Below are 13,041 nucleotides of genomic sequence, written 5' to 3'. Positions count from 1 at the left end.
TGCTAAGGTCATCACTCCCTAAGCTTACACACTACTTAACCTAAATTATCCTAAGGACAAACACACGCACCCATGCCCGAGGGAGGACTCGAACCTCCGTCGGGATCAGCCGCGCAGTCCATGACTGCATCGCCCAAGACCGCTCGGCTAATCCCGCGCGGCAAGAGAGCTCAGCGACTTAGAAAGTGAACTAGTGAACGGATGTCATCTGAGCAACAAATCCATCTTCCATCTGAGTCATTTCAATCCTCCTAAAGCTGGTCGACTGTTGGTGATGTAATTGTCAAGTTACAAAGCGAAGAAACAACCGCAGCTAAACAAAGATCATGAGGACCTCATTTATGATGAACAGGGACAGTTGAACATTGCGGAGGGTGGTTGTAAAATATCCCATAAAATCAGCAAAAGAAATCACTCGTAATCTCCAAAGTGCCACCGGCAGTCCAGTTTGTACAAGGACTGTGCATAGGGAGTTCAAAAGAATGGGATACAATGGTCGAGCAGTTCATCATAAGCCACACGTTTCTGTAATCTGGATGACTGGAAACGAATGATTTCAAGTAATGAATCCCGTTATGGCCTGTGGTAATCCGATGGAAAGGTTTCGGTTTGTAGAATGCCAGGGGAACGTTACTTGCCATCACGTGTGGTGCCAACAGTGAAGAAGTTGGTGATACATACAGTACGGGGTTGTTCTTCGTGGTCACCTTATGATGTTTCAGGAAACTTGGAATGATGTCAACATATTTTACAGCATTGTGTATAGCATGCAGTGGAGGAACACTTCAGAGACGACGATTGGTCTATCAGCATGACAATGTAGCCTGTCATTAAGTAGCATCTGTGAGGCAACGGTTTGTGGACAACAGTATTATTCAAATGGACTGGTCTGCCAAGAGTCCATACCCAACGGAAGACCTCTGCGATTTGTTAGAACGTCGACTTCACCCAAAACCGCAGCGTCCACCATCACTATCTTCTCTGGCTTCGGCTCTTGAGGAGGAATGGGCTGCAATTCCTCGACAGGAATTCGGACACCTCATTGGTAGTATGCTCAACAGAGTTCAGGCCGTGACAAAGGCGAAGGAAGGATGCAGCCAATATTAATGTCTGCTAATATGTGTCCGAATACTTTTTATGAGGTAGAGTATCTCAAGGCACGCAGTTTGTCACTGGGGTCCAGTACACGAAGCCTTTTGGGTGTCTGAGACGACGCAATTTATCAATTTAACTGCGTCTCCTACTCTTATGATATTGTTTTTAAAATAAAAAGCTGTGTTTCAAATGAGTCGTGTTTACTGAAAAATTTCTCATTTCTTAGGAGAAGATTCTTTTCCTGTGGGAATATCATAATGTTCGACTTTATAATATGCGTCAACAGACGGGCATTACGGTCAACGGTGAAGTGTACGGCAGAGGGTACTTCCGATTTCATCAGTTACTAGGACTTCTCCCCGTTTGATTCGCGTATAGAGCACGCAATAATGATTGCATAAACGCATCTGTGCGCGCTGTAATTAGTATAATCTTATCCTCACAATAACTACGAGATCGATAGGTAAGAGGCTGTAGTATATTTCTAGGTTCCTCACTTAATGCTGGTTCTTTACACTTTGTAGATAGACTTTTACGGGATAGTCGCGTATATCATCAAGCATCTGCCATTTCAGGTTTTTCAATACCTGCGAGTCGCTCTTCCGTGGATCAAACAAACATGTTACCATTAGTCCTGCTCCTGGGTCCCAAAAATTATTATAGGCTGTAAAGTGTAACACTGAAAATAACTTCTGCCGTAATTTATTTACGCGACCGGTTTCTGTACGCCATCTTCAGGCACGCCCACCAACGAGTGGGAGGAAACTGACCGCATGAGCAGAAGAAATAGGGGCCATCATTAAATAAATGGTACCCGTAGGCCTCCCTTTCAACAACGCGATCCCTTCGTTCATCAACTGAAGAAACAGTCTTTTTTTGTGACAAAAATCCGTCACTGACTGACGACATTTTCCTAGTATCCTACGCATGAGCAAAAGACTATCCCTATTTTACGAACGTCTGAGCCTATGTAATCGTTCCATTTCACATCCGTACAGAGTTTTACACTCAGGTTTTTGAGTGAACTGACCGACTGTATCATAATTCCTTTATTTTTTAGTCACAGGATGTTAGATTACTTTCATTTTGTGAAATCCACTCTTTGACACTTCTGAACATTTGAGGCAAATTCTCAATCTTTGCACAACCTTCAAATCTTATCAAGGCATTAATGAATATTTTTGTAGCATTTTTCCAGAAGGTATTTCATTGTAAATCATTGTGGCATCTCAGTTTACTGTTTATATTTGTCCTCGGAGTCTTTAGCGGCTGCATACATGAATAAAACGTTCTCGGTTTTCAAGCCGCGTCAACTCGAATAAAATCCTGAAGCTTTCGATGACCATCTCCGCCATCGTCGTCAGGAGTTCACTGACTGCCGGGGCTTCTACGGTTTCTCGCTCATATAGGCATGATGACATCATCAGCAGCCAATCAGATCGATCCAATGTGGCGCGCGCACGTTTATTTATTTATTTATTTATTTTTTACTCTCATTTTGGTCGCTTTGGTTCGTTGCATCTGCTCGGGGCGTACATCGTAAGACAGCCGTTGAAGTTCGTTGTTGATCGATTAGCTCAGTTTTTTTTATTACTGAGGGCTGCTAACCCTCTGACCGAACACGCTGAGCTACCGTGCCGGCAGGTTAAGTCGACCCGGGCAGCTAGGGGAGCTATTGCCCGTGGCAACACCGGTAAGGTCAGGTGGAGCCAGGGGCATGCGCCACGTTTGAAACCTCCGCTCCCGCGTCGCGCATCTGTCTCTGCTTTCTTTCGACGGCCAACACCCGCCCCCATGGCCTGCTGAGTGTGTACCGATGGTCTCTGTTGAAATTGTTGTTATTTAAACGAATCACGAAACATCTCAAATGACCGTAATTTCAGTAATAAGTCTAGGTGTGGTACTGGGTAAAATGCTTTTCGGAAGTTAAGACATACTGCAGATACCTGACTGCTTCGATACCTAACTTTCAGTATGTCGCGTGAGAAAAGTGAGGATTGGGTTTCGCATGATCGATGTTTACAAAATTAATGTTCGATGATAGTTTCATTGATCTCTTCTGACACTCTTCTTACAGACGGATATGATCTATCGTTTCTTCTAACAACTGATCGAGATTTTCTTTTAGAAGTTGGGCAATGTATGGTATAGTAAGGTTAAAATAAGAGCCAATGCAGCGTCAAATTCTGTATGGAATGTGATAGAGATTCCATCGAGCCCTGGAGATTTGTTCAGTTTTAGGGATTTCAGCTGTTTGTGTGAAGCATCGACACCAACAATTTTTTGTGAGTAGGGATTGGAGCTACGCGATTATAATAACATTATGTCACAACACAAAGCTCATATTTGGCCCGTGGATCCCATATGAACGTCATATCCACATACACATATGGAGAAATGTAATCTATAAAAACACTTATTGAATACAAGTAAGATTGTTGGGTAGAAATATATAGATACAAGCAAATAAAAATTACTTTGCAGCTACTGGAATCGACTTCTTGTAAAATGTCATAGACTGACACAATCATCTATGTCGCCATCTTTGGGGTGGTGTGAGGATTAAACTGTGAAGTACTCCCGTGCCTTCCTTCGCAAAAGCCGGCCAGTGTGGCCGAGCGGTTCTAGGTGCTTCAGTCTGGAACCGCGTGACCACTACGGTCGCAGGTTCGAATCCTGCCTCGGGCATGGATGTGTGAGATGTCCTTAGGTTAGTTAGGTTTAAGTAGTTCTAAGTTCTAGGGGACTGATGACCTCAGACGTTAAGTCCCATAGTGCTCAGAGCCATTTGAACCAATTTTTTTCCTTCGTAAAAGAACGTTTGTAAACAGAGTTCAGCATCGGTGGTTTTGTTTTTCTACCCTCAATTTCAGATCGTACGTGATCTGTGAGTCTTTGGCGCCACTGATAGCCTTTCAGGATGAGGAATGGTCCACATTCTGGTATATAACAGGCAGTATCATTCGAAGCAAGGAAGTCTGATACACATGGGCTCTAAAATTCATTCCGGAAGAGCTATGACCATTTATTCACATTCAATATTGAGAAACAAATCTCTTCCACTACAAGATTTTCGCTTCCCGTAGTTTGGGAGGAGGTATTATGGACCAAAAGTAGGAAAAATCGTCGGGTAGACATGGGCTGTAAAACGTATACCTCAAGAGCTATGAGCAACTTGTTCGGTAGAGGAGATGGGTTTCACATTAGTGACGATGAACGATCGTTAATACCTCTTAAGATATGTACTTTAGAGCCCATGTTTCCCAGACGTTTTGCTTCGAACTATCGTTCCTGTCATATCGCTGAATATTAGCCATTCCTCCTGGGATACCCCGTATGTGCCCAGTATTTCTTTGGGTTTCTTCAGAGATCTTTCGATTTGATTCTGCTACAGTAGTGATTGGAATATTTACGTATAGTCGTTTTGACAGCCAAGTGCGTTAAATTAGGAGCTCTTTACATATTTCACTATGCTGTGTTTTATACGTATTGTTTCTTTTTTTTTCTTTATTGAATTTCAATTCCCCCCCGAAGGGGGCGGGCTGGCAGCAGCTTAGTATGCCGCTCTTCAGCCGACAGACTTTGTTAAAAAGATGAAGAGAATAAATAATAAAAACAGGCGATAAAATCGGAGACTTAAAGAGTAACATGGCGAAAACAAAAATTGCGGAACTTAAAACAAAGAACAGAGGGATGATGATGCTAATAAAAATAATGTTTCTTAGTCATCGCTTCTTTAGAAAAAAAAATCTTTGATTCAGATTTCCTCATGCAGTTTACCGAAATGTTGTTTTCCTGTCACATCTTTGCTGTTTTCTTGTATGTCACAACTAACGCTTTTTACGTTACAAAATGTATCTCTATTTAAAGCAGATAAATATGTAACTTCATCCTGTTATTATTAATGCTTACGTTATGCTTGAATCAGCTGCATCACAATTTAATGTGTCTAATTTTGAATGTACAGTAGCCTAGTTGTTTCTGGGGCTACTAGATGGCGCTCGTAGCAACACCATGTTTACTTGCCCACACTTTCTAAAGTGGGCACCTCAGTCTTGTTGCAACCCTTGTTCACAGTACGAGCAGCTCTTAGCGGCTCGCCATCTCACAACTGGTCATGACGTCGACTTTCCGGCTTAGATCTTTTTTAATATGTGACTTGTAAGTACTACATCTTTTCGACTCAGTACAAACTTTAATTTTATTAATGTACTAAATACCTAATATGTTTTAATACAGTTAGTCTAATTCTGAAGACCAGGTCAATTTTGACTTAATATTTGTGACAGAGGGCTTATTTGTTCCAATATGCTTCTTTATACGGACTACATATCATGGAGTGTTCTTCCCATCAGGGATGTACTGCTCTGTATGCTTTATATCAGTAATGCAAACAAAAGTGACCTGCGCTGTTTTACAGACTACAATGAGGCGTTGCTACTTGTTGCGACGCACCGAGGAAGTCGTCGGGCGAGAAGTGGTCGCTGTCCCAGACCTGGAGGTGTAGCCGGGGCGGCGCCGTGCGTCGGGTGGAGCGGCCCAGCATCGGACCGGAGCGCTGCTGCACCAGCAGCCGGCGCTCGCCCGGCAGGTAGCACAGCGGGAACACGAACCGCCAGTTGAACATCGCCTCGCCGTTCAGCGACCGGTAGTGCACGTCCGTCGACTGCGCCTTCTGCTCCGGCACCCACCTGGACAGCGTTCACGCAGAGAAAATCGTCACTGCAGCATGTAACTTGGGTAGTTTAAGAATGGCAGTAGGTGGTCCACGGCGACGCCCGTGAGTTCGTATGCGATTTTTGCCTGTCCTTTGCAGCTGTTGGGCAATACAGCACCACTATGCTGCATATTGTGTACACCTTGAATAAAGTAATGGGGCCCTGAGGAGACTCGCACACAGCATTATTTTTCGGGGAGAAGATGGGGGTAGCTGTTGGGCAATACAGCACCACTGTGCTGCATATTGTGTACACTTTGAATAAAGTAATGGGGCCCTGAGTAGTCTCGCACACAGCATTATTTTTCGGGGAGAAGATGGGTAGGGGGAGGGAGGGGCAAATCGGAAAGCTTGAACCGTGGACCTTGCCGTTGCTGGGGAGGCTTGAGTGCCTCAGCGATACAGATGGCCGTACCGTAGGTGCAACCACAACGGATGGGTATCTGTTGAGAGGCCAGACAAACGTGTGGTTCCTGAAGAGGGGCAACAGCCTTTTCAGTAGTTGCAGGGGCAACAGTCTGGATGATTGGCTGATCTGTCCTTGTAACACTAACCAAAACGGCCTTGCTGTTGTGTTACTGTGAACGGCTGAAAGCAAGGGGAAACTACAGCCGTAATTTTTCCCGAGGGCATGCAGCTTTACTGTATGGTTAAGCTTTCGAAATGTGGTGCTATAGAAGAATGCTGAAGATTAGATGGGTAGATCACGTAACTAATGAGGTATTGAATAGAATTGGGGAAAAGAGGAGTTTGTGGCACAACTTGACAAGAAGAAGGGACCGGTTGGTAGGACACGTTCTGAGGCATCAAGGGATCACAAATTTAGCTTTGGAGGGCAGCGTGGAGGGTAAAAATCGTAGAGGGAGACCAAGAGATGAATACACTAAGCAGATTCAGAAGGATGTAGGTTGTAGTAAGTACTGGGGGATGAAGAAGCTTGCACAGGATAGAGTAGCATGGAGAGCTGCATCAAACCAGTCTCAGGACTGAAGTCCACAACAACAACAACAATTTTATCTAGTGTGACTTTTTACATTGTGATTCCAGCACAGATTTGATTAATTTTAACAGGTAAGACGGGCATACAGGAATTGATCCGCTGTTTTTATTCGCCTTAAATGATTCAGAAACGAGTTAATAGCTCATATTTCCACAAAGCTACTTGATAAATATTTAATTTACAGCAATGTTACTGAAGTATCAATCTCATATAGTACTAATAGAAGGTTACAAATTGACTTTCAGTCGTAATCTACAATGAGTAATATTACTAAAACATTTTGGTAGTAGAAAATTTCCATTGGATCCATCTAGTATAAGTCCTGCACGCGGCTTGCCCACAAGAAATACGGGTCCCGCAACGAACTTGTTAAGTCACACTATTCAGCTTGCCCGCCACACTTCGCGGAAGCTCAGCCCCGTTGAAAACCCACGGGAAATCAATATGTAATTGTAAAGGTACCCACGAAAGATCTTAGCTTTGACGTGTGCTGTAGAAAGCCTGCATGCATTGAAACGCGCAGTTAAGAATCATTAAACTCGTCTCAAATGGCTACTCGCTCGCCTCCAGAGACGGCTGCTGGCAGCCGAGAGACCTCCAGTATCACGTGCTGTGACGTCCGCGCTCCGGCCTATCTTTATCGTGGGCCTCGTAAAATATAGGATGTCTCCACACGACTCATTCGATTGCACAAGCCTGCATCTTTCACACGAATTAAAAGCAGGGGACCCGTGCGAAACTTTCTGAGTTTAATAGTTGGAAGTCATAACAGTATCTGGAATAAGTGTAGTCGCTGGGATAAAAGTAGTTGAGAAGGGAGAGAAAACATCTTTAAAAATGAACCGAACGATATCAAACAATAATTATGAATTTATGATACGTCCCTGTATTTACATTTCGATGCACATAATTTTGATCAAAATTCTTTACAATACTTCGGTGTAAACGATAAATAACGTAAGAATGTAATCTTCCTGTACTTTTTATTTTCAATTTTCTTTAAGGGATACACAAATGCCAGTTAATTTATTTGCTCTTGAAAATGCGAATAAAGACGGGATTTCGTAAATGTAATCCTGCTCTTTGAAGCATTTTTCCCTTTGGCTTTTTTAGAGTGGTCGCAAATGCAATCTTAATAGGCAACTGCCCTCTTGTCAAACATGCTTGTATCAGATGGTGTTAACTTTATTCGTGGTATTACAACAATTTCCCCAGAGTCAGTCACCTCAGCATTAATTGTGAATAGGGAAATCGTGCGAAACTTTCCCGGCTTTATAACTGTAAATAATGACAGTGTTTGGAATACGTACAGTCAAAAATGGTTCAAATAGCTCTGAGCACTATGGGACTTAACATCTGAGGTCATCAGTCCCCTAGAACTTAGAACTACTTAAACCTAACTAACCTAAGGACATCACACACATCCATGCCCGAGGCAGGATTCGAACCTGCGACCGTAGTGGTCACGCTGTTCCAGACTCAAGCGCCTAGAACCGCTCGGCCACACCGTCCGGCTAACTGTAGTAGTTGAGATAAGGGTAGTTGAGGGAATGAAGAGAAAAATATTTAAAAATGAACCGATCGACACGAAATAATAATCATGAGTTTATGATACGTCCCTGTATATACATTTCCATGCACATAATTTTGAACAAAGTTCCATTACAGGAAGCACGTTAGACCGTAGCAATAGTAGGTAAACCACAATTCAAGGCAGCGATGACAAATGTCGTTTCGGAAAGTATATTAGTTCAGAAAAATCAGCTTGTACGACGGACAGAGATAATGGATTACCGCAATGATCACGGTTATTATCTATGACAATGCTGTATACAAATTATCGAGTTAGTAAGTAATTCAAAACAAATAAAATAGTATTTGTAATAACATAAATTGAAAAGGGAGTCTCTTATTCGTGATTAATAATCTAGCTTCGTAGAACACAGGTATGAAACTGGGTATCCATGGTGCCCTTTTGCCTATGATAGTTAGCATCCTCTTTATATTAAAATTTTCTACAAATAGTAAGTTTTAGCTAAGCAGCCAGTTAAAAAACCCTTTATCACTGTGCGATTAGTATACGTTGAGAAAAATGGGTGTTGACTTGCGAAATAATATATATGATAGAAAACTGAGATGAATCTTAGCTTGTGTATAGACTACAACGTTTTTATTATCACAAGGTTCATTCAATTTTACAACGGCATACTTTTACATGCCTACATATAAACCTAGGGGAACTTTTTACAATTCTTTTGCACATCAACGTTTTCATTTAAGTTACACAAATATTCTCTGTGACCTGCACCGGACACAATTGGAACAACTAGACGATGACCAAACTTTTCCCTCGCTTTGGCGAGAATGTCTTTAGTGACAGTTGTTGTTCAAACGCGTCGTAATTCAGCCGAAATTTTGCAAGGAAAGCCACGAGGACGGATTCTTTCATACACCCCAAAAAAAGAAGTTATACCGCTAGACGGCGGACCTGTGGCGCCATTTGGGCAGTGAGAGATCAATATCCCCATTACGGCTGATCGGTGATTGCTGCATCTCACTATTAACAACTTCTCTCACATGCAGTGTTCCGCCGTGCTGAAACATGAAATTTTCGGAATGTTTTTGCAATTATGGGAGAAATTATATCTCTAACACATCCTCGTGCGCGATTACTGTAACCACATTTTCCGCAAAAAGAACTCTTTCAGGAGAAACACTGCAAAATATATGAAACCTTGGAAAGTCTCTCTCGTATTTAGCTACGGAAAGTCACTGCTGTGTTCCCCATTTTGTTACATTATGATGGTTTACTTACCACGTAAATGGAACGAAGTCTGATCATTAAGTATTAAACGTAAAAGAAAATTGTTATTTTTAATTTCTATACCCAGAATGAATTCACAAAACTCTGTACGTTGTTATAACAAAACTCTGCGCGACCTTGAAGCAATAGGATCCTTAGTGTCATGTAACAGAACGTAGCCGTCACATACTCAACACGCTCACGCATCAGTTATAGTTAACTCTCGACTCACTCGATGACAAGGCTTGTCTTAACTGAGTTTAAAAACTCTGGTTGAAGACCAAACAGGCTCATAGTTTTAATACATCAGAAAGTTTCGCAGTAAGTGATGGGCATTATGTCATAGTATAACCAGAACTCCAGCGCATATCGCGGCTTGTAGCCAAAATTCACTTCGCTATGGAACACGAATTGTTACAGAACATTAACGATGGCACCTCCTGACCTGTTTCGCAACGAATGTTATGAAGATAATTGCAGCATATGTAATTTTTAAGCAAGGTTGCCCACAGCAGCCTTTTGTTCACTCCTGCGCAAAAATTTCTCAGATACTGCCGGCAGACAGACACCAACAATGCAGAAACGTGAAACTGTGATGGGACATCTCATAGTGAAAATCACGTTTCTGCCGATATGAAAACGACACAGAGTGTCATTTTCATCGTGGACCTTGCCAGTACGTGATAAGGGACGTTTCGTGAATGCATCAGTTACGTGAAAAGCGGGTTCCTCTCCGAAGTCATGCTCACAGTTTGTCGTGTGGGCCACATCGAGCTTCCGGGCTATCTAGTTTTCCGCTTTTTTGTTATTATCAAGAGGATAGTTACATTAGCTGCCCTGCCTTACAAGAATCCAATGTGAGCCCAGTGATCTAAAACAGCAACAATAAACTGAAATGTCTGTCTGCTGTAATAAGGCACTGTACGCTAACCGCCTGCGGCTGCCTACATAATGCAATCTGGCTGAATCTCCAAGTTATATTAGGGCTTCTTGGGCGCCATTATGCTTTGAATCGCTGCCTCCCCTCCCTCCGCCCCCACCCTTCAAACACGCACACTCTCTCATCAACGTCAAGGACTGCATGTGGGACTGTTTACACCATCACATTTAAGGGCATTGTCTCAGCGAAAGGCGTTACCGGTCACTAGCAATTATACGGTAACAGAAACGGCCTCAGAGTTTTCACGCGTCTCTCACTTGAAGACTTTAGCAGTAAATACTATCTCTGCTAACACTTCGGAGAAAAGCGATAACTGAAAAATGTTCAGGAGAACGAAAGCAGACATAAACATAATACCGATATGTGCTGTTTGCGTGAAGAGCTACGGAGTCTCAGCAAAAGTGTGAGAGTGGCAGTCATAGTACTTCTCCAGTGTAGAGGGGGGGGGGGGCGGCACGCTATGAAAATGCTCTGTTCCGTGTTACTGTGAGCTGTTCTGAGTTACAGAAGCTATTCTGCCCCACCATACTGTAGTCCAGTATTTTCTCTGTATTTTCTTCGATGTCACAGGAACTAGCTAGTCTTTTTCAATATCTCATGTCTTGTGATTAAAAAACTTTGCACAAAGCGCAAGGCGCCGGACAATTATCGGAATTAATTTCTTCGATACTACTAGAGGTAGTTAGTTTCACTGAATATATCATGTTTTCTGATGGAGAAAGTTTTCACAAAACGCAAGACGTCGGACAGTGTTTTGACACTGACAATACAAATTTACAGTTACCAAATCTGCAATGCACTCTACATGGCATAAGGTGCTAAATTTTCAGAGTATAAGCTTGATCACCTTGACCTCAGCTGCGGAGATGGGAAGGAACGTGTTTACGGGAAAACACGGATTGCTGCCGACAGGCAGAAGTACGAGTAATAATCGTGGGTAAATATGAAACGCCAATACAGCCTTATGTCTCAGCTTCTGTCATTTTTATTACAAAGTTGGGGTGTCTAAATTGTCTGCTGAGTGTAAAGAGGTTTTTATGTGAAGTGTCGAGGTATTGCGATCCGAAAGAATGTGTGGCATAGATATTCCATTATTTGTTTTAGATCATCTCATAGGTGGTTCACTTAGGGGAGGGGGGGGTGAGTTTCGGACCCCTCCCACGGGACTACTTTGTTCGGAGTGTATCTGTCATGGTCGCCTATTGTCCCCTGATTCCTGCTTTTAAGAAATCGATGGTCTTTGGACTTGTAACTTAACTCTTATTGATAACCATCGTCCCTGTCTTCCATCTCCCCTCTCACACAACGGCTACATAAGACATAAGGTAGGACTACATTTCCTGATAATTTTTAAATTACTTCATATTCGCATTTAACTGCTACTGTTTTTATTCTATCATTGCAATTTCGGCATTTGTGACATTTTCAAGCATGAGATTTAACGTTATATTATGTCACACAAATACGTCGTAATAACGTTGTTGTAGTACTGTGTTACTCTTGATGGTCAACATTGGTTGTTGTTAATGACATCAACACATTTGTTGTGGATTTGTAAGTGGAAGCCAGTCAGTGTTATTACTTACATTAACCTACATGTCAATAGCAATTACGTCATTAATAACACTAAATGATTATATTACTATCAAGAGTTAGTTAACTATTCAACTAGTTAACTATTCAACTAGTTAACTATTCAACTAGTTAACTATTCAACTAGTTAACTATTCAACTAGTTAACTATTCAACTAGTTAACTATTCAACTAGTTAACTATTCAACTAGTTAACTATTCAACTAGTTAACTATTCAACTAGTTAACTATTCAACTAGTTAACTATTCAACTAGTTAACTATTCAACTAGTTAACTATTCAACGAGTTAACTATTCAACTACTTTTAAATAAAACTATGTCATTGGCGTACACAACGACTTCACCATCTGTAAATTTGGGGCCGGCCCTGTGGCCGAGTGATTCTAGGCGCTTCGTCCGGAAGCGCGCGGCTGCTACGGTCGCAGGTTCGAATTCTGCCTCGGGCCCGGATGTGTGTGATGTCCTTAGGTTAGTTAGGTTTAAGTAGTTCTAAGTCTAGGGGACTGATAACCTCAGATGTTAAGTCTTAGTGCTTACAGCCATTTCTAAAGTTGGGTATGTCGTTTGTGTAAACAATGCACAGACTGAACGTAAAAGTTTTCTGGAAGTAGTCACATCACGTAAAATAATAAGACTTCGTAAAAAAAACGACCCTTACAAAAAAAATTACATTTTTAAGGAGGGTGAAAAAGCATTCTTAATAGTTGTACATCATCTTGACGTCAATTATATTTTTATGTAGCTTCTTGGCAATGTCTAAGACATTTTTATGACACTGTACTAACGTACCTTCAATATAGTCCAAGTATTTTGTTTTTTAATTTCAGTCCTCACTGACATGGCTGCTTTTTTTTTTCAGAAAACGTAGTTCGGTGTATGAGAGAATGACTCG

At 41.9% G+C, this 13,041-nt stretch overlaps 1 protein-coding gene across 1 annotated transcript in view; it reads right to left on the bottom strand.

The window, feature by feature from the left end:
• The window catches only part of LOC126103249 (otoferlin-like), a 159,481-nt gene that overhangs the window by 11,081 nt on the left and 135,359 nt on the right, over positions 1-13,041 (bottom strand). The window contains exons 13-14 of the mRNA XM_049912330.1: positions 5,899-6,025; positions 5,551-5,786 (exon numbers count right to left, since the gene is read on the bottom strand). Of these exons, the coding sequence (XP_049768287.1) occupies positions 5,551-5,786; positions 5,899-6,025 (363 nt within the window). The remainder of the gene's footprint in view (positions 1-5,550; positions 5,787-5,898; positions 6,026-13,041) is intronic.

This window comes from Schistocerca cancellata, chromosome 1 (genome assembly GCF_023864275.1).
Source record: "Schistocerca cancellata isolate TAMUIC-IGC-003103 chromosome 1, iqSchCanc2.1, whole genome shotgun sequence".
NCBI classification, from domain to species: domain Eukaryota; kingdom Metazoa; phylum Arthropoda; class Insecta; order Orthoptera; family Acrididae; genus Schistocerca; species Schistocerca cancellata.
The sequence above is the reverse complement of the archived record's forward strand: the minus strand, read 5'-3'. Positions and strand labels throughout refer to the sequence as shown.